Here is a 22,952-nt window from a genome sequence, read left to right as displayed (position 1 = left end):
GAGACTCGGCTTTTCGTTCTTTTAGATATATAACTGGGATTGCTGGATCATATGGTAGTTCTATTTTTAATTTATTGATATAAGGTACAATATATATAATACTTTTTATGTTCCACAGTAGCTGTACCATCTTATGTTCCCACCACCACTGCACAAGAGTTCCAAATCCTCCACATTTTGGCCAGCACTTTTGTTCTTTTCTGTTCTTTTGTTGTTAGTAGCCATGCTACTGGTTGTGAGGTGGTATCTCATTATAGTTTTGATTTGCATTTCCTTAGTGATCAGTGATGTTGAGCATCTTTTCATGTGCTTTTGACCATTCACAATTTTTTTCTTTTTAAAAATTTTATTTAGAAAATTAAATTTAATAGGGTGATATTGATCAATAAAGTACATAGGTTTCAGACAAACATTTCTATAGCATTTGAACTGTTGATTGTGTTATGTACCATCAGCCAAAGTCAAATTATTTTCTGTCACGATATATTTGTCCCTCTTTACTCCCCCTACCCCCACACACTCCTCTGCTTGGTAACCACTTCACTTTTATCTATGTCCATGAGTCTCAATTTTGTATTCCACCATGTGTGAAATCATACAGTTCTTAGCTTTCTCTGATTTACTTACTTCACTCAGTATAATGTTCTCAAGGTCCATCCATGTTGTTGTAAATGGCAATATGTCATTATTTCTTATGGCTGAGTGGTATTCCATTGTATATTTGTACCACATCTTCTTTATCCAGTCCTCTATCGAGAGACATTTTGGTTGTTTCCATGTCTTGGCCACTGTGAATAATGCTGTGATGAACATGGGGGTGCATGTGTCTTTACATACCAATGTTTTTTAATGTTTTGGGTAGATACTCAGTAGAGGGATTGCTGGGTCATATGGTAGTTCTATTCTTAATTTTTTGAAGAATCACCATACTTTTTCCGTAATGGCTGTACCCGTTTTCATTCTCACCAGCAGTGAGTGACAATTCCTTTTTCTCCACAGCCTCTTCAACACTTATTACCTGTTTTGTTGCTAATAGCCAGTCTAACAGGTGCATTTACAATTTTTTTTGAGAAACGTTTATTCAAGCCCTCTGCCAAATTTTGAATCAGGGTCTTTTTTTTCTTTTGAAATTTAGGATTTCAGATATATGATTTTCAAATACTTTCTCCCATTCTGTGTGTTTGACTTTTTACTGTGTTGATAATGACTTTTCATGCACAGAAATATTCATGAAGCCAAATTTGTCTGATTTTCTGTGCTTTTGTTGTCATATAAAAAAAATCATTGCCAAGTCCAGCGTCATGGAGATTTTCTCATGTTTTCTTCTAAGAGTTTTATTGTTTTAATTTTTACATTTAGGGTCTTGGATTCATTTTAGTTCATTTTTATATGTGGTATTAGGTAAAGGTCCAATTTATTTCTTCATGTGAATACCCAGTTTTTTCAGCACCATTGATGAAAAGATTGTCTTTTCTCTGTTGAATGATCTTGGTACCTTTGTTATAAATCATTTAACAGTATGATGTGGGTTTATTAATGGTAATCATGTATTTTCTTTCCCCTCCATGGTGTTAATGTGGTATGTTAAATTGATGGGTTTTGGTATGTTAAACCATCTTTTCATTTTAGGAATTAATCCCACTTGGTCATGGCATATAATACTTTTAATACAATACTGAATTCTATTTGTATTTGGTTGAGGATTTTTGCATCATTGTTTACAAAGTATTTTGGTTTGTAGTTTTATTTTCTTGCAGTGAGTTTGTCTGAATTTGGTGTCACAGTATCCCTTAGACCAGGGGTCTCAAACTCGCGGCCTGCGGGCCGCATGCGGCCCGCTGAACAATTTTGTGCAGCCCGCAGACTAATCCACAAAGTTCAAAATATTTTGGATAAAATTAAGTAAGCCTAGGGGCCTACTTGTATTTTTCATTTCTCTAGCATCCTAGCTAGATATTAGCTTAGTTAACAGCAATTGTGATGCGAACTCCAGTTTCTGGTCGTTTTGTGACACTGAGTAAACTGCATGTACGATTGTGCTTGTTGTACTGATTTTTTTTTGTTTTCAACTGCAGTGAGAAAAGTGTTGCGTAACAGTTGCCTTTTGTAGACCTAGTGCGGCCCGCCGAACGGCTGTGATCTTGCTCTGCGGCCCACATGCTGAGTTGAGTTTGAGACCCCTGCCTTAGACTCTGTTCACGTTCTACAGTCTTTCCTCAGACTCAATAATGTTTATTGTTCTATCTTGAAGTCTACTGATTCTTTCTTCTGACTGCTTAAATCTGCCTTTAAATTTCTTTAGCCCAGTGGTCAGCAAACTCATTAGTCAACAGAGCCAAATATCAACAGTACAATGATTGAAATTTCTTTTGAGAGCCAAATTTTTTAAACTTAAACTATATAGGTAGATACATTCCTTATTGAGGTAGCGCCTGCATGTGGTATTTTGTGGAAGAGCCACACTCAAGGGGCCAAAGAGCTGCATGTGGCTCGCGAGCCGCAGTTTGAAGACCACTGCTCTGGCCAGTTTTTCATTTCAATTATTGGACTTTTTAGTTTCATAATTTCTTTTTGGTTTCTTTTTAGGGTTTTTAAAATCTCTTTGTTGATATTTCAATTTTTCTCATATATTGTTTTCTTGATTTTATCCCTATTTTTCTTTACTTCTTTGAGTGCCTTTAAGACATTTGTTTTAAAGTCTGTCTAATATATCTACCACCAGCTCTTTTTTATAGAGATAGTTTTTGTTGATTTATTTCTTGACTTATAATGGGACATACTACCCTAATTTTTGTATTCTTTTTTTATTTGGTAGAAAAGTGGACATTTGAGTTTTATAATGTGGTGACACTGGAAATCAGATTCTTCTCCTTTGGCAGAGTTTGTTATTTTTTGTTTTTATTATTTTTTTAATGATTGTAGCATGTCTCTGAGACATGGATCACATAGAGATGTAAACTTGAGGTTTTCCTGATCCATCCTTTTGGCAGGCATAGTTACTTTCCAGTTTCCCCCATATATTCAGCTGTGTTTCATGTGTTGGTCTTGAAAAGATGGCTTTCAAAAGCAGAAAAAGGAAAAAAAAAATGATGAGGAGTAAAAAGGGTGGTGGCCCATTAAATACCTTGGAAGTCACTTCAGCCAGAAGGTGAGGGCTTTGCAATAGTGTGGGAAGGTTCAACAACAGTGGTTGCCTGCCTCTCTGTCTGCCTTTCTGTGACAAGAAGCAGCAATCATCGACCAGCGTGCGGATCCCTTATATTTGGAGTACAGAGTACTTTTTTGCCACTCCAGCTGTCACTAGCTGCTGTACAAGCTGTTCCAGGAATCTGAACACATTTGTTCTTCATGTGGCTGGAGTAGTGGGATGGGTAGCTACTGCTGGGCTAGGTGCTAAAATGGACTGAAATTAACCCCAGTTTACTTCCATGATATCCCCTGAAAGTTGCAAGCCTTCGGTAGACTCCATACTTCCAAAATACATAGTTACATCAAAACCAGCCAGTGCAGTTGTTGTCTAGGTTGGGAGACAGATTACTGGGACTTCCTACTCTGCTATCTTCCTGCATTTCTCATCTTCCATTCATTTTGAAGAATTTTAAGTTGACAGTTGATTTTCTTCAGCATTTAAAATATGTTGTTTCATTGTTTTATATCTTTTATATTTGTTGATAATAAGTCTGTTCTGTGCTTATCTTTATTTCTGTCAAAATATGTCTTTTTCCTCCCACTGGCTACTTTCACATTTTTGTTTTCTTCATCAGTTTTCACCAATTCTGTTATAATATTCCTTAATGTGGGATATGTAGGTATACTTTAATATTTATCTTTCTTGGTATTTATTAAGATTCTTGGATCTGCTATTGCATAATTTTCATCAAATTTTGGAGATATTTTTAGGATCTAATCACACATAATTTGAAACTGCTTGATATTTCTTACAGGTCATTTAGAGAGATTCTACTCCTCTATCTTCAAATTCATTGATCTTTACATGATCTATAATATCTAATCTGTTCATTTCTTCCAGTAAAATTTACACGTTATATTTTTCAGCTCTATAATTTCCATTTTTTACTCTTATGGTTATATTATCATATTCATGTTCTTTATATCTATTATATGTCATGTATATTTCTATTTTACATAATTTAATATGCTTATTTACTGCTTCTATTATCTCTTTCACTTCCAAGTTTTCTTTATTGAGTAATTTCTCTTGGTTATGGTTATATTTTCCTGCTTCTTTATATGTCTGGTAAATTTTTGTAACATGAGAGACATTACAAGATTCATAGAGTTTTACTTTGCATATGTACAGGTTGATATTAAGCCATACACTGAAGGTATGTTTATACATGTTTCTCTAGAACTCTTTGATGTATTTATTTAGTATAGCTCCATCTTCTATGGGACTCCAATATGCAAATTCTGTCTTGTCTTTTCCTTGATCTCATCCCTTTCTCCTCATTTCAGCATGGCAGCTGGGTGTGTTTTATGTTTCCCTTCCCTGGGCCGCCGTCTTATATTCACCTGCAAAAAGGAAACTTGGGTAATTAGGTAGAGTTTAGTTCATTTATTTGTCTTTTCTGAGATCATCATACTGTGCTGTTGTCAATTGGCTGAAAAGTTATTTCCTTTATTTTTTCTAGTTTTTTAGTTGTTTATAGGGAGGAGGCTAAATCTCTACCCTATTAGTCCCCTCTGGTCATTACAGAGTTCTCTTCATACATATTTTAATAGGAAAGGAAGAGAGATTTTCATAATAGTATAAATTTTTCAAGGCAAATAGAAGATAACAGAACAAGAATCAGGAAATTTTCTAATGATACCATCGATGTGAAGGGTCTAGGATCAAAAATACTCAGGGCAGGCGCCTTGCTGGGAAATGGGTCAGAAAAATATGGGGATTGTATGGATCCTGCTTAGTACAGTTCTGGGACCTCCAGGCCTCACCCCATAATTACCCCACTCATCTCAGGTTCCTACTGTATCTGTTGTTGTTTTTTTAAAGTCAGAAAGCCCCTAGATAGGGAAGCTCATCTTTTACCATTACTGGGATGATTATTATATGTCACAAAAGATTAATATCTAGGACAGAAAAAATATGGACATCAAAGTATACCCACTACTACTTATGCCTTTGCTGAGATTTGAAAGGGAGTATGGACCCTAGTAAGACGTGATCTTGATGAGTTTTTTGAGAACCCTATCTGCCTAGGTGGTTGAGTTCAGCCTATCCACCCCTTTTCTTCTTTTCCCCCTCGGCCTGCAGTTTTGATGGGGTGCCTTTTCTCATGCATGACCATGATCTGAGAAGAACAACCAATATCAAGGAGGTCAAGCCAAATGCCTCCTTCAGAGGAGGCTCCTTATTCTATTGGAATTTTCTGTCGATTCTGAATGCTGGCCAATGGTTTGTACAACCACAGGTAAGACACGTTCTCCAGCTCAACAATCCTGCATTGATCTTCTCTCCTGTACACGGTCAAGTCCTGCTCCTGGAGATAAAGGCTTTAGATCAAGATAGTCAAGCTTACACACAATTTTGTTCCAATTTGGTAGCAGGATTATAGCATTGGCAGGCTGGCTTTTCCAGCAATACAGTCAATCTAATGACTGCTTTCTACAGTCACTGGAAATTTTGAAGACAACTTATAATCTTACTATTGCCATTTAATTTTTTTCATCCAAACATTTCATAAACTTTTACAGTGTGCCTACCATTTATATTACATTTTCCTGGGCATTTTAAGTAGCTCACAATGATGGCTAAGAAACATTAGAAATATTTTTTTCTTCATTATTTCTTATTACCATTCAAAAAATATTTATTGAGTACCTGTTGAGTATTAGACAGGAAGAATACTATGATGAATAAACATACACCCAGCTTTAATGGAGCTCACTGGCTAGAATATGAAATAATTAATTATACATTGTGATAAGTGCTAAACTAGAGTTAATTTCAGGTTACTCATTTCTGTTTTATAACTTACCAAGTTTGCAGTAATTTGTTACAGCAGCTTTTGCAAACCAATACAGTCAGTATGACACATCCTTATATTACATTCAGTTATTTCTATACCTAAACAATTTGAATTTTTCTTCTAGTCATAGGAATAACTCATTGCTTTCAATTTTTAGAAATTTTATATGCCGTAATGTAGTAGCTAGTGTAAGCTATAAATAGGGAAATGATTGGGAATTAGATTGATTTATAATCAAGTTGAATCATAATATTTAAGTATAATTGTGGCAATCCTCCACTGACTGTCTGCATGTGTGTCCATCCATCCACTCATCTATACCAATTGATAGCAGTCTAACATCTTTTAAGGCTATTGATTAGGATATTTTTTGATCAAATTTTCTTTAGAAGCATTTCATACATGTTAGAAGTTGGCAAGGGATGGTATGTTCAGCATATTTTCTTTAATTTTTTTATTACTTTTTAACATTTTCTTATTTTTTTTTAAATTAAGTGAGAGGTGGGAGGCAGGAAAGAAGAGAAACAGACTCCCACATGTACCCCAATTGGGATCCACCCAGGAAGTCCCCTACCTGGCAATGCTCTGCCCATCTGGGGCTGCTGCTTTGGTGCTCAGCAACAGAGCTATTTCAGTGCCTGAGGCAAGGCCATGGAGCCATCCTCAGTGCCCAGGGTCAACTTGCTCAAACCATCTGAGCTGTGGCTCTGGGAGGTGGAGAGAGAAGAGGGGGAGGGGTGGAAAAGCAAATGGTCGCTTCTCCCGTGTGCCCTGACCAGGAATCAAACCTGGGATTTCCACATGCCAGGCTGATGCTCTACCACTGAGCCAACCAGCCAGGGCTTATTTTTCAATTAAAGTTTACACTCAATAATTTGTATTAGTTTTAGGTGTACACATTACGGTTAGGCAATCATATACTTTACATAGTATTCCCCCCCAATATTTCCCATGCCCTCCTGACATCATACACAGTTATTACAATATTATTGACTGTTTTCCCTATGCTGTACTTTACATCTCCATGAGTATTTTGTAACTACCAATCTGTACTTCTTAATTCCTTACCTCTTTCACCTAATTTCTCAAATCCTCTTTCTCTGGCCACCATCAGTTTCTTTTCTGTATCTATGCATCTGTTTCAAGTTTGTTCATTTATTCTCTTTAGATTCCACATATAAGTGAAATCATATGGTATTTGTTTTTCTCTGATCGACTTATTTCACTTAGCATAATACCCTCTAGGTTCATCCATGCTGTTGTAAATGGTAAGATATTCTTTTTATGGCAGAGTAATATCCCATTGTATATATGTACCACAACTTTTTTATTCACTCATGTATTAATGGGCACTTGGGTTGGTTCCATAGCTTGGCTATTGTATCCATTGCGCCACTGTCTGGTCAGCATAGCTTGGCTATTGTAAATAACATTGCAGTGAACATAAGGGTGCATGTATTCTTTTGAGTTAGTATTTTGGGTTTCTTTGGGTATGTACCCAGAAGTGGAATTGCTTGTCCAGTATATTTTCAAGTTGTCCACACTAGTAATAGTTTAGTGGAATTGAATTATAGTTATGGTGATGGTTGTCTAGAAAATCCCAGAGTTGGGCAAATTATTGTTTTAAGTAAGAGAAACATAATAGGCCAAATCAGTGGTGTATAACCTGAAGTCAATGAAAACAAAAATATGACCATAAGATAAAAAACAAAAACATTCAAAGGTGAGTTTGGTGTTTATCAGGAGAATCTTTTCCTATTGCTTTTTTTGACAGCTGCTCTACATCATATAGTTGTTTGCTGGTTACAAGGATCTTGGGTTAGCTGTTGACTTCTAGTGGTTCTCAGAAGAACCTAGGTATATGATCTCTAATGGCTGTATCTTTTCAATTCTTGTAGGTGAGTGATGTCATTTTAGTTAGGAAATGTATATCCAATTATCAATTCCTTCTACTTTAATTGCTGTACTAGAGTTCAGAGTATCTGATATGGTCCTTCCAGTGATGTTCAAGGTCAGTCTTTCTGTGAGCTATTTTCCAGGCTGTTCCTGTTAATGACAGGACTAAGATATATTGGTTAATCCTTTATAATATTTAGCTAAAAAAATTTTATATATTTTTTTGATAGAGAGGGACAGGAACACCAAGCTGCTCCTGTATGTGTTCTGACCAGGGAATTGAATGGGCAACCTCCATGCTCCGGGGTGATCTCCAACCAACTGAGCTATCTGTCTGGGGCTAAATTTTTTTTAATTTATTGATTTTTAGAGAGACAAGGAGAGGAAGGAAGGGAGAAGGAATGGGGAAGGAAAGCATTCATTTGTTGTTCCACTCAGTCATTTATTCATTGTTTGCTTCCTGTGTGTGTCCTGACTGGGGATTGAATTTACAACCTGTCATTTCAGGACGATGCTCCTAACAGACTGAGCTAATTGGTCAGGGCCTAAAAAACCCTTTTTAAAAAATCTTATTTTTATTCATTTTAGTGCAGTGACATTGATAAATCAGGGTACATATGTTCTGAGAAAACATCTCCAGATTATTTTGACATTTGATTATGCTGCATATCCCTCACCCAAAGTCAAATTGTCTTCTGTCACCTTCTATCTGGTTTTCTTTGTGCCCCTCCCCTCCCCTACCCCCTCCCTCTCCTTCCTCGCCCCCTCCCTACCCCTCCACCCCACCCCCTGTTACCATCACATTCTTGTCCATGTCTCTGAGTCTCATTTTTATGTCCCATCTATGTATGGGTTCATAAAAAATCTTTTTATAAGTGACTGATAATGAAGTTTGAGTGGAGATATTTTCAAAACATGCAGCTGCAAGCGACCTGTTGACAGGGAGATAATCAAGGACTTCCTGATGGTAAAGAACACAGAGCATAAGAAAAAGGGCAGTCCTTGAGGGCATGGAATTTCAAGGGCATTTCATAGTTTGGCTGATTTGAGTTTTCACATTTCATGTATTCTTCCCACTTTTCAAGAATGTGGCATGTATAAGAACAGGAGATGTTTTAGTAAGGAGCAGTATTTTGTATAATTTAAAATAAATATTCAATGTTTTCCCCTGCCACAGAATAGTAAGTTAGAATGCCTTACGTAGAGAACACAAACATATAATATTTTTGAGCCATTTTAAGCTGCAGTTACTATTTAATGGGGGAAATGCTTTTATTAATAAAATAAACACCTAATTACTAGTACAAATTTATTACTCACAAAGGGAAGAAACTATACAAAATTTGTTTCAGGAGGGTCCCTTTGGGTAAGGTTCTAATCCATGTCTCATTTTGGGTGAGGTTCTAATCCATGTCTCACTTGTACAGTTTTTTCAAGATTATGTTAGTTACAGATAAAGAAAAAACTCATCACATTTTCTGATATCTTAGAAAAGTTGCCCCATCAGTCTTTGTTTAATACTGCAGTCAGTTGATCCCTCTGTGATGAGTTATGTCATGGAGGATTTTGGGAAGTATTTATTTGAGGTTAACTGGTGATACCAGGTGGTCCTCGTGAATCTGCTAACCCAATTAGTTCTAGTGTTTCTTTTCAGAATTAGGGTCATATTTTGTGCATTATTATTCAATTCTTGAACTCCATAGATTGGTCTTTCTTCTCTATGAGAGACCATTCCTTGTCTAAGGACTTTCATCAGAGCATTCTTTTCAGGGTGATGATCGGAAGCATTTCCTCTAATGCCTTTTTCACTGGGGATCTCTACCTTCAGGAGCACAATTTATTTGGGAAGCTTCAAGGCATATGTAATTTGTGTATTTGTTGTTTATTTTTAATACAGATAACCGAAGAGGTTAAAATTCTTTTTTTCCCCCCTAAAGTTGTGAACTACTTCAAAAGCAAACAAGCAATCAGTATATGTAGTTGCCCTTTTATTTTTAGCAATCTCACATCTCCTAGGGAGGGCCATATTTTGGCCACTGAACCAATTTGATAATCTGGTAATAGATTTGAGATTCTATAAGAGAATTTAAATAAATTACTGCCTAATCAGCTTATTACTGTCTTTTTTAATTTTTAAAAGAAAACTATCAAGGCCTTGGGCGGTTGGCTCAGTGGTAGAGCATCAGCCTGGCGTGCAGGAGTCCTGGGTTTGATTCCTGGCCAGAGCACACAGGAGAAGCGCCCATCTGCTTCTCCACCCCTCCCCCTCTCCTTCCTCTCTTTCTCTCTCTTCTCCCGCAGCCAGGGCTCCATTGGAGCAAAGTTGGCCCGGGCATTGAGGAAGGCTCTGTGGCCTGTGCCTCAGGCGCTGGAATGGCTCTGATTGCGGCAGAGCGACTCCCAAGATGGGCAGAGCATCGCCCCCTGGTGGGTGTGCCGGGTGGATCCCGGTCGGGCGCATGCGGGAGTCTGTCTGACTGCCTCCCCGTTTCCAATTTCAGAGAAATACAAAAAAAGAAAAAGAAAAAAAATTTTTTAAAGAAAACCTATCAATAAACAATATTAAATATAGGAGCATCCAAAAGAACTGTTCCATGTGTGGACAGTTATCAAATTATAGAAGTCATGGGAGTCTCCTTCACTGGTGAGGATAATACAGTTGTGTTAAGAGTGTTACATTGGTAAATGGTCATGTGATAAAGAGAATGTAACTATGGTAATTAATCAACTAACATAAAAATATTAGGTATTGTCAGTTAACAATAGGGATTGTATTAAATATAGTACCATAAAATAGAAAAGTGAAACTAGTACAGGATTTGAAGATTGTTAGATTAATTTAGCCAAGACTGCATTTTTTTTTCTGAGGAAAGATAAAAAGCCTTGCTGCTAGATCAGGGAATGGGCAGTAATAAGCAATGAGTCTTCGATGTGTGCCAAGTTGTTGAGTTAATGTCCTTAGACCATGGTCTCCCCTTTTGCATACTGTCAATAGAAAGGTCCATGATGATCTGGAAGATCAGCAAAGATGATTGTTGAAGAAATATTTTGAGATCATTAACCCTTTGAGTAGTTCGAATGTTCATGTATGTCCTCGTGCCTCCTGATCATCCAGATTATGATCGATTTATTTTAAAAATGTGTAAGGCAACATTTAAAAAAGGCAAATGTATGTTCTTCTTGTTTCCATAAATTAGTTATCAAACAAACATAATTTTTTTTGTTTTGTTTTGTTTTTTTTTTTTTTCATTTCTGAAGCTGGAAATGGGGAGAGACAGTCAGACAGACTCCCGCATGCGCCCGACCGGGATCCACCCGGCACGCCCACCAGGGGCGATGCTCTGCCCACCAGGGGGCGATGCTCTGCCCATCCTGAGCGTCGCCATATTGCGACCAGAGCCACTCTAGCGCCTGAGGCAGAGGCCAAGGAGCCATCCCCAGCGCCCGGGCCATCTTTGCTCCAATGGAGCCTTGGCTGCGGGAGGGGAAGAGAGAGACAGAGAGGAAAGCGCAGCGGAGGGGTGGAGAAGCAAATGGGCGCTTCTCCTGTGTGCCCTGGCCGGGAATCGAACCCGGGTCCTCCGCACGCTAGGCCGACGCTCTACCGCTGAGCCAACCGGCCAGGGCCACAAACATAATTTTAAGTTAGTAAAACTGTAACCGTAACTAATTTTATTTTTGAAAAAGAACTCACTCCTGGGGGTCAGTGAGCATGAAAAAAACTGACTACTCAAAGGGCTGAAAAGGTCTTTGGTTTCTGTTTTGTGAGAATGATTTAAGTTGTTTGAGTCAAATCACATAGAGGCCTGTCTATTTCCAAAAAGCTTGCTATCTCCACTTTACAACATCCAGTTAGTCTTAACTGTGTTAGTGGTGGGCTTTGGATAATTTTGTATAATTTGTAATCTTTCATTAGATTATGTCCTTCCTTAGCTAGTATAGCACAGCCAAGGGTTGACAAACTATGGCTTGATGTCCAAATCCAGCCCACTGACTGTTTTTTGACAGCCTCTGAGCTAAAACTTGTTTTTACATTTTTAAATGATGGAGAGAAAAATCAAAAGAATAATGTTTCATGATGTGCAAAAATATATAAAACTTAAATTTTATATTGTCCATAAATAGTGTTTATTGGAACATAGACAGTCTTATTCACTTATGAATTGTCTGTCTATGGCTGTTTTTCCAGTATAATGGCAGAGTTGAATAGTTGTGAGAAGGACTGTCTTGTCTCACAATCAAAAATATTTAGTATGTGGCCCATCACAGAATAAGTTTGCTGAACCCTGGATAATGAACTGTTATGTTGTAGAATTAAATTTTTTTTCCTTAGAAGTTTTGTGACTAGCCTGACCAAGTGGTAGCACAGTGGATAGGGCATTGGACTGGGATGCAGAGGACCCAGGTTCGAAACCCCAAGGTCACCAGCTTGAGCACAGGCTCATCTGGCTTGAGTGTGAGCTCACCAGCTTGAGCACGGGGTCACTGGCTTGAGCTTGGGATCATAGATATGATGCCCTGGTCGCTGGCCTGAACCCAAAGGTCGCTGACTTGAGCAAGGGGGTCACTTGCTCTGCTGTAGCTCCCCTGGTCAAGGCACATATGAGAAAGCAGTCAATGAACAACTAAGGAGCTGCAACGAAGAATTGATGCTTCTCATCTCTCCTTTCCTGTCTGCCTGTCCCTATCTGTTCCTCTCTCTGTCTCTCTCTCTCTCTGTCTATGTCAAAAAAAAAAAAGATTTTTGACTGGAGTTATAGAATCAATCTTAGAATTTCAAGATGGGTGCTACATATCCTTAAGATCTTGCTTTGGCTTGAGAAGAGTAGGATGAGCCTTCAATAAATGTCTGAAACATAACTTTCCAGGTAAATTATTAGTATTTCCTAGCAAAAGCAATAAATATTGGCTATCTTCATCCACTGGGACACAAAGAAAGTAGAAATTAGACCAAAGAGAGTATAATTGGGTTAGGCAGTATTAGAAATTGAGGGATAGTTTGGTTAATAGCTCACAGATACTGGATGAATCTTTATCTGCCACCATCTCAGTTTTTTTTTAAAGCAGATAAAGGGATATATTGCTTAGACTAATGAAAGGGAAAATTAACCCTTATTATATTAAGTCTGTTATAGTTGGCTTAGATCTCCCTTAATGTCAGCGTTAAGAGGATTTTAGGCAACAGTGTCAACAAAGTCAATCTGAATTCTTAGGGTTTGATTCTCATTATTCTGTTTCTTTTCCCCTCAGGGGTCTTGGTACCTTGGCCAATTATTTGGTTATTTTTTGAATCAATATACTAATATCACTATAATTTAATAATGTGCAGTAGAATTTTCTGTGGTTTCTAAAAATAATTTGCTGTACATTTCACTAGAGATTGTTTTTGCAAAGATTCCTGATGATGAAGTTTATAGGAGAGTGCTATAGAGAAGAAAGGAGTGCTTCTTCTTTTTTTTTTTCCCCCGTATTTTTCTGAAGCCGGAAACGGGGAGAGACAGTCAGACAGACTCCCGCATGCGCCCGACCGGGATCCACCCAGCATGCCCACCAGGGGGTGACGCTCTGCCCACCAGGGGGCGATGCTTTGCCCCTCCGGGGCGTCGCTCTGTTGTGACCAGAGCCATTCTAGTGCCTGGGGCAGAGGCCAAGGAGCCATCTCCAGCGCCCAGGCCATCTTTGCTCCAATGGAGCCTCGGCTGCGGGAGGGGAAAAGAGAGACAGAGAGGAAGGAGAGGGGGAGGGGTGGAGAAGCAGATGGGTGCTTCTCCTGTGTGCCCTGGCTGGGAATTGAACCCAGGACTTCTGCATGCCAGGCCGATGCTCTACCACTGAGCCAACCGGCCAGGGCCTGAAAGGAGTGCTTCTGACAATGGCCTCAAAATAATAGTTATAGGTTGGGACATGGTTAGAATGTCCCACTTTTTCACTGCTACTCTGAACAATCTGATTTTCTATGGTATTGGGATTAATAGTAAAGGTAGTAGCACCTGTATCAACAAAAACTATTATTGTTCATCTCTCTTTACCAATACCTGTACTTCTAAAATAGTTTGTTGTAGTGGTTTCTTTATTTGGCATTATTGGGCGATTTAGATAATTGTTCTTTTTATTAAACAGTATGATACATTGAGTCATCCAATGGCCCTTCTACTTGTAATTTCTGTAAGCATAGGCATAGAAAACTGAGGACCTTTTGGTATTGTTTTTAATTGAGGAACTGGGTGTTTTATGTGGAGAACTAAAAGTTTGTTGTCATTTCTCTATTGTTACTTCCTCAGGCTTTTGAAAATGTTCAATTACATGTTGGAGATAGTCTGAACTGGCATTGTCCCATTCCTGTTTATTATTCTAAGTTCCCTAGTTTATATACATAAAAAGAAATTCGATTTACTTCATCTACCCCATAATACCACTTAAAGCTTACTGGAATTTGGTTTTAAATTCTATCATTAATTAGTCTTTACTGTTTTTACTATATTGAATTTTTCATCCAATTTATCCTTAAAGGAAAGGCTTAATAAATGTCTTTCTATAGTGCATTTCCTATTCTTTTTTACCAATTCATGGACATTTCAGGAATTATGCACAGCTTAGTCATTTAGATCCTCTCTAGGCTTTCTCCATCTTGTTCTTTTAACAGTTTTCTCACATAAAGGGCTAACAGTTAAATGAATCAGTTGGTCTAGATCTGGTATAAAGTCAAACAAAATCTCGAATCCTAAAGCAAATTTCTATTTTCATGAGGATGAAAAAAAATCCTCATGATAGACCGAACTCAGATGTAGACTATGATTTAATTTAGTTTCTGTGATCTGCCTTCCAGGCCTCATTGGGGATCCTGTACAATGCGATTATTTCTTTCCTGAGAAAAAGATGAGAAAGAGCAGCTTGTTTAGGAGGTCAAGGGAAGGAGAAGAAATAGAAAGGGTGAGAATGAGAATGAAGATAGAGTTGTGCAGTGAGAAGGAGATTATTTGAGTTAAGAAAATATGAGTGCCTTCTTCTTGCTTCACAGACTTCACCAACAGATGATCTGAAGTTGGTAAATGATTATTAAAACAGCTATCTATTACATTTAATGTAGCTAACACATGTATGGACTGATTTGTAAGATGAAATACAAAGACAAGCTGACAGTTCCTCCTGTGAGGGAATTATACTCCAGTTGAAGCAGTAGAGAGTGAGGGAACTAAGTGAACTGTGCACTTTTCTAGGTACTGGACATGCTCCTAGACCCTGTACATATTTTATCATATTCAATCTTCAAAATAACCTTGGGAAACATATGTGTACCCCTCCTTTTTCTTCCCTTACTTTATAGTTTGGACAGTGAAGACTTTGGGAATTTAAATGGTTTTACCAAGGTTACACAGCAAGAAGCATATGAAGCCAGAATTGAATCTGGCTAAGACTTCCATAAATTACAATAGAAGGCAGTATGAGACACAATTACAGAGGCACAAAAATGGGCCATTGGAGTTTTAACACCATCAAAGTCACTTTAGTTCAGAAATATTTAAGAAAGGCTTCATGAAGGAGGTAGCATTTGGGCTGAACTTTGCAGGTTGAGGGTAGGATTTTAACAGGTAGATATGGCAAAGAAGGCAAATGAGTGATAGAACTGGGATTGAATCCAATTCGGTCTGAAGCCAAAGGCTATTTCTAGGACAAGAAGAGTAAACGTTGGAAGCCAGTGCAACTGAAGGGGGATTGTATTACCTTGAGTTATAGAAAAACAGGCTGAAAGGAAGGTCAAGACGGAACATGAAGGCCTTTCTGTGCAAACACAACAAGTTCTTGGATATAGCCTACATCATTCCAAATACCATAATTACCTATGGAGATGACATTTAATTTCTCTCCTTGGTAACTCTTATCTCAAGACCAGTATTTCAGATGGTCTGGTAGGTTGAATGGTAATAGAGTAACACACAGGTAGGACCAGATGTGGAGCTATGTAGCAGGAAGGTTGTAAAATGCTTCTAATAGAAACCAATGTATTCTCTTTTGTATTTATTCTTTAAGCTCAGACCATTTTACAATATGAAACCTTTATCAAATGCTGACAGAGAAAAAGCAAGAAAGCAGATGATTCCAAAACTAAGTGATTTATTGGAAATTGCACGGAAGGAGAGAAAATATGTGATATTTCATCTTAATACCCCTCCAGCAAAACATCCTTTCAGAAACACATTTGTACGCAAAGTAGTAAATGTGACCCTTAACTCTAAAATTGAGCATCATCTGGTATGTCTATCTCAGTATTTATGGTAGCAATTGGGAGGTGGATAGCAAGTCCCAGGAGTATAGCAGTTCAACCTAGCCTATCTTATAGATCTTCCCTGGGATTCTTAAATATATGTGCTCCCTGTAGAAATGGTGATTATTGCTTATGCAGTTACATGTAGCAACCTAAGAATGACCCACCCATATTTATCTCAGTGGGGAAAATATTGAGGCTCTTTGCTATTCTAAACCAAATGAAATATCAGCACTCTGTTAAAAGGGAATGTGTGTGATGACTATATGACGTGACCTGCACCATCACCAATGCAGAGCTATTAGAAAGGGCCTGAAGAACACAAAGGCTTTGAGGACTTGGTTTCAATTAATGATGGAGAAGCTGGTATGTACTTATTTGAACAGAGATTTATTCATCATGTTTTTCAGAAGCACCTCTCTGCATTGGGATAGTCAGTCATTGCAAATCTCTTAAATTCTCTGAATATGGGCCCTGGCCGGTTGGCTCAGTGGTAGAGCGTTGGCCTGGCGTGCAGAAGTCCCGGGTTCGATTCCCAGCCAAGGCACACAGGAGAAGTGCCCATCTGCTTCTCCACCCCTCCCCCTCTCCTTCCTCTCTGTCTCTCTCTTCCCCTCCCGCGCCGAGGCTCCATTGGAGCAAAGATGGCCCGGGCGCTGGGGATGGCTCCTTGGCCTCTGCCCTAGGCGCTAGAGTGGCTCTGGTCACGACAGAGCGATGCCCTGCAGGGGCAGAGCATCGCCCCCTGGTGGCAGAGCATCGCCCCGGTGGGCGTGCCGGGTGGATACCGGTCGGGCGCATGCAGAAGTCTGTCTGACTGTCTCTCCCCATTTCCAGCTTCCGAAAAACACACACCAAAAAAAAAAAAAAATCTCTGAATATGGAAGAGTGCTGTGAGTGAAAAAATGTGTCTTTTTTTTTTTTTTTTTTTTATCAATGGAACTATTTGCACAGATGTGTCATCATGGCATTCCCCATTGGCAGGAAATGAGCCCTCTCCAAGATGATGTTTAGCATTATCAGCCAGAGGAGAAATTTCTGATTCCCACCTTTCATCCTCACCTGCCAATCCATCATCCACTTCGGCTAGTGTGAGGCTCTCTGCGCACAATGGGCCCTTGATCCATGATGTTATCTGAGAAAACTCAGCTGTAGAACAACCTTGGCGAAAGCCCCAGTGTGAGAGTTTATTAGACAATATTGGGCCGAAGGCTAGAATCTCTCTCTACTCCATATAGACTGTTAGCTGTGCTGGAATGGGGCTCCATCTAGTCTACGTGGGGCTATGTGTAACTAGATAGCTGATTATCCACTGAAAAATTTCTTTTTCTTCTTACAGATTTATTGGTTGCCAGCTTTTGATAGGAAATATGTCCAGGAGACAGCACCTGGTTTTCAGCAAGTGGACCGGTTACACACCGTTGAAGAACTTAGAAAAAATAACATCAGAATAATAAATGTTAACTACAAGAGGTTGTTTCATATCAAGTTAAAGTAAGTGTTTGACCACACCTCTCTTGATATATATTCCTTTAATGCAGAAAATCTGCATTCTAACCAAGCTACTTAGCTTCCCTTCTCATCTCAGGACCTCTGTGTGTGCCCATCTTTTTGGAATCCCCTATTCTTTCCTTCCTTCCTTCCCTTTCTTCCTCCCTCCCTCTACTAACAAACATTTATCAAGTATAGGCTGTGTCTCTGAACATAGTCTTCAGCCCCTTCTCCTGTGTGCTTCAGTTTCTCGTTCAACACGTGTTTTGTATGCTTGGCGTTTTGTTTTCATGTAAGGTGATCGTTGAAAGTCAGAGCCCAAAAAGGTGTTTATTTCCTGCTGCCATTACCAGATGAATTGCAGTACCCCATAAATATCTTTGTGACCCAGATAGCCAGATTTCTAATAGGCATAATTAAGAATATTACTAAAGCATTATTTAAAAGACTTAAAAAAGCCTAGAATGAAAAGAAACTGAAATTATTAACAACCACATTTATAAATATATTATTATAGATAAATTGTTTTCAGAATTAAAAACACCTGGGAATAAAATGGTAATTTTTTCAAACTTAATTATTATTAATCTCTGCCTAATTTAACCCATATCCCCTTTCTGTTAGATTTAAAAATAATTTCTTCAGATAATTTAAATGCCTCAGAGACAAAGTCTTCCTTGGAAATATATATATCCAAAATTCCCTTGGGTTTAATAAAAGTATATGTAGATAACTTTCTGCATGTCAAGTCATAAACTAAGCCATTGCATGTTCCTGTTCCTGTTTTCCCTGTCTTTTTGACTCTAGGGTGGGTGATCACAACATGTCTTTTTCATTATTTTGTATTACATCTGTTTTCCAATCAGAAGATTTCTTTTTACCCAACTACACCTCTATTATGATTGTATTTCTATTTCTTTTACTTTTTTTTCAGACAGAAAATGGTTGTAAGCCCTGGCTGGTAGGCTCAGCAGTAGAATGTTGACCTGGCATGTAGAGGTCCCCAGTTTGATTCCCGGTCAGGGCACACAGGAGAAGTGACCATCTGCTTCTCCATCCCTTCCCTCTTCCTTATCTCTCTCTCTCTTCCCCTCCCACAGCCATGGTTCAAGCAAGCTGGCCCCTGGTCCTGAGGATGGCTCCATGGCCTCTCCTCAGGCACTAAAATAGCTCGGTTGCTGAGCAATGGAGCAACAACCCAGATGGGCAGAGCATCACCCAGTAGAGGGCTTGCCAGGTGGATCCCAGTCAGATGCATGCCAGAGTCTGTCTCTCTGCCTCCCTGCTTCTCACTTAATAAAAAAATAAAAGAAAGAAAGGAAGAAAGAAAGAAAGAGGCTCTAAGGTTATTTTCTTTCCTTCCAATTATAATTTAGATTAATCTAGTAGAAAGAATTTTAATAGCTTTTATTTATCAAGCCTTTATTATGTGTCGAGGTCTGTGATTGGTAGATCGCAGACCCTTTTTCAAATCCTGGCCTACCTATCAGCTACACATAGAACTTTAGACAAATTTTTAATTGTCAATTTTCTCATTTGTAAATTAATGACAGCAATAACATGATGGAATGATTAAAAGATTAAATGAGCTAATTAATATACACATAACAAAACACTGGGCAAATGTAAGAACACAACAAATGTTAACTGCTTTATTTATCATAATCATCCTTACATACTGTGCCCTGGAAATTGCCTTCATCCCCTTCCTTCTCCTCAGATCCTCACTCCTCACAATGACCAATCTGTTCTCCTTTTCTATAATTTTGTCATTTCAAGAACATTGCATAAGTAGAATCTTACAGAACCTGTTGTGATTGTATTTTTTACAGATAATTCCCTTTTGATCCATCCAGGTTGTTGTATGTAATAATAGTATGTTCTTTTTTGTTGCTGAGTAGTATTTCATTGTATGTATGTAATGAAGTTTTTCAATAATTCACCAACTTGATGATATCTGATTCTTTCCATTTATGAGCTATTATAAATAAACATTATAAACATTTATGTACAGGTTTTCATGTGAACATAATTTTTTAAACTAAAAGTCTATGTTCAAATTTCCTTCTTTTAAAACATGTTTGAATTGTGGTAAAATACAAATAACAAAATTCACTATTTTAATCATTTTTAAATGTACAGTTCAGTGGTTTTGATGCACATTTATAACATTTTTTAACTGTCACACCATCCATCTACTTAAGTCTTTTAATTTTGGAAACTCAAATTCTATACTCATTAAACAATGACCCTGCATTCTCCCACTCCAACTTCAGGCCTTGGCAACCACCATTTTACTTTTTAAAAAAAATTATTTATTTTTCCCCGCTCTGTAAATTAAACTTATTGAGGTGACACTTGTTAACAAAATTTTGCAGGTTTCAGGCACTCAACTCTACAACTTATCTTCTGTATACTGGATTGTGTGTTCACCACTCCAAGTCAAATCTGCATCCATCACCTTCTATCCCCCTTTACTCCTGACCACGGCAGTCACCACACTTTTGGCTGTCTCCATCAGTGTCTCTCTTTTTAATTGCTCAATCCTTCCATCCCACTCGCCTAACACCACTCCCACTCACCAGACAGCTGTCAGTCTGCTCTCTATCTATGAGTCTGTCTCTATTTTGCTTAATTCATTTTATTTGTTAGATTTCACATATAAGTGAAATCATATAGTACTTATCTTTCTCTGACTGGCTTACTTCACTTAGCATAATGTTGTCCAAGTCCATCCATACTGTCGTAAAAGATAAGATTACCTTAGTTTTTATGGCCAAGAAGTATTCCATTGTGTGAACATACCACAGCTTTTTTATCCACTCATCTACTGATGGGCACTTGGGCTGCTTCCAAATCTTGGCTATTGTAAATAACACTGAAATGAACATAGGTATGCATATATTATTTTGAATTAGTGTTTCAGGTTTCTTTGGATATATTCTCAGAAGTGGAATTGCCGAGTCATAAGGCAGTTTTATTTTTAATTATTTGAGGTAATTTCATACTGCTTTCCACAGTGACTGCACCAATCTTCATTCCCACCACCAACACACAAGAGTTTCTATTCTCCGCACCCTTGCCAACACTTGTTGTTTGTGAATTTATTGAGCATTTTTTGATATGCCTATTGGCCATCTGTATGTCCTCTTTGGAAAAGTATCTATTCAGGTCCTTTGCCCTTTTTTTTTTTTCTAATTGGGGTGGGGAGACAGAGATCAAGATTCCTGCATGTGCTCTGATGGGGATCCACCCAGCAAGCCCCCTAGGGGGCAATGCTCTGCCCACCTGGGGTCTTTTACTTTGTTGCTCTGCAACTGAGCTATTTTTAATGCCTGAGGTAGGGGCCATGGAGCCATTCTCAGTACCTGGGGCCAACTTGCTCGAATAAATAAAGCCATGGCTGTGGGGAGGGGGAGAGAGAAGAGGAAAGGGAAGGGGGAAGGATGGAGAAGCAGATGGTCACTTCTCCTGTGTTACCTAAATAGAAATTGAACTTTGGGAATTCACATGCCAGGCTAATGCTCTACCACTGAGCCAACTGGCCAGGGCCATTTTGCCCATTTTTAAATTGTATTGTTTACTTTCCTGCTGTTGAGTTTTAAAAGTTCTTTATAAATTTTGGTTATTAACCCCTTATCAGATGTATCAGCAAATATGTTCTCCCATTGAGTGGGTTGTTTTTTTATTTTGTTAATGATTTCTTTTGCTGTGCAAAAGCTTTTTAGTTTGACACAGTCCCATTTGTTTATTTTGTCCTTTATTTTTCTTGCCCACAGAGATATATTGGCAAAAATATTGCTACAAGAGATATTGGAGAGTTTACTACCTATGTTTTCTTCCAAGATTTTTATGGTTTCACTCCTTACACTTAAGTCTTTTATCCATTTTGAGCTTATTTTTGTGAATAGTGTACATTGATACTCTAGTTTCATTTTTTTTGCATGTACATGTCCAATTTTCCCAATACCATTTATTAAAGAGACTGTCTTTTCTCCATTGTATATTCTTGCTGCCTTTGTTGAATATTAATTGACCATAAAAGCATAAGTTTATGTCTGGGTTCTCTGTTCTGTTCCATTGATCTATATGCCTGTTTTTTTGCAAGCATCAAGCTGTTTTGATTACAGTGGCCTTGTAGTATAACTTGATATTAGGAAGTGAGAGGGAGAGGGAAGGGGGAGGGGGAGGGGCACAAAGAGAACTAGATAGAGGGTGACAGGACAATCTGACTTTGGGTGATGGGTATGCAACATAATTGAATGATAAGATAACCTGGACATGTTATCTTTGAATATATGTATCTTGATTTACTGATGTCACCCCATTAAAAATAAATACAATAAAATAAAAATAAAAAAAAAAGATTCCTGAGGCTACTAAGGTTCTTTTTTTGTTCCATACAACTTTTTGGAATATTTGTCCTAGATCTGTTAAGTAAGCCATTGGTATGATATTTTATTAGGAATTGCATTGAATCTATAGATTGCTTTAGGTAGGATGGACATTTTAATGATGTTAATTTTTCCTATCCATGAACACAGTATGTACTTTCACTAGTTTGTATCTTTCTGGATTTCTTTTTTCAATGTCTTGTAATTTTCTGAGTACAAATCTTTTACCTCCTTAGTTAAATTTATTCATAGGTACTTTATTTTTGTTGTTGCAGTAGTGAAGGGGGTTATTACCTTACCTTCTCTTTTTGACAGTTTATTGTTGGTATATAAAAATGCCACTGATTTCTGAATATTAATTTTATATCCTGCCACCTTGCCAAATTCATTTATCAGGTCTAGTAGTTTTTTGGCTAAGACTTTAGGGTTTTCTATGTTCAGTATTGTGTTATCAGCAAATAATAACAGTTTTACTTCTTCTTTTCCAATTTGAATGACTTTCATTTCTTTTTCTTGTCTGATTGCTGTGGCTAGGACTTCCAGAACTATGGTGAATAAGGGTGATGAGAGGGGACACCCCTGTCTAGTTCCTGATCTTAAGAGGAGATCTTTCTTGTGTGTGTGTGTGTGTGTGTGTGTGTGTGTGTGTGTGTGTATATATATATATATATATGTCATGATTTTCCCCTAGAACCACTTTTGATGCATCCCATGAGTTTTGGTATACTGTTTTTCTCTTCATTTGTTTATGTACAGTATTTTCTAATTTCCTTTGTGATTTTTTTTATTGATCCTTTGGTTGCTTAAAAGTGTGTTGTTTAATGTCCACAAATATGTGAATTGTCCAGTTTTCCTTTTCTTATTGACTTCTAACTTTATCCTGTTATGATTAAAGAAGATACATTGTATGGTATCTAT

The 22,952-nt window shown here is 37.9% G+C and overlaps 1 protein-coding gene across 1 annotated transcript in view; it reads left to right on the top strand.

The window, feature by feature from the left end:
- The window catches only part of LOC136389687 (glycerophosphodiester phosphodiesterase domain-containing protein 4-like), a 146,364-nt gene that overhangs the window by 96,323 nt on the left and 27,089 nt on the right, over positions 1-22,952 (top strand). The window contains exons 11-13 of the mRNA XM_066361496.1: positions 5,276-5,432; positions 15,915-16,136; positions 17,489-17,643. Of these exons, the coding sequence (XP_066217593.1) occupies positions 5,276-5,432; positions 15,915-16,136; positions 17,489-17,643 (534 nt within the window). The remainder of the gene's footprint in view (positions 1-5,275; positions 5,433-15,914; positions 16,137-17,488; positions 17,644-22,952) is intronic.

This window comes from Saccopteryx leptura, chromosome 1 (assembly GCF_036850995.1).
Source record: "Saccopteryx leptura isolate mSacLep1 chromosome 1, mSacLep1_pri_phased_curated, whole genome shotgun sequence".
Taxonomy (NCBI): domain Eukaryota; kingdom Metazoa; phylum Chordata; class Mammalia; order Chiroptera; family Emballonuridae; genus Saccopteryx; species Saccopteryx leptura.
This window is presented reverse-complemented; position numbering and strand designations above follow the sequence as displayed.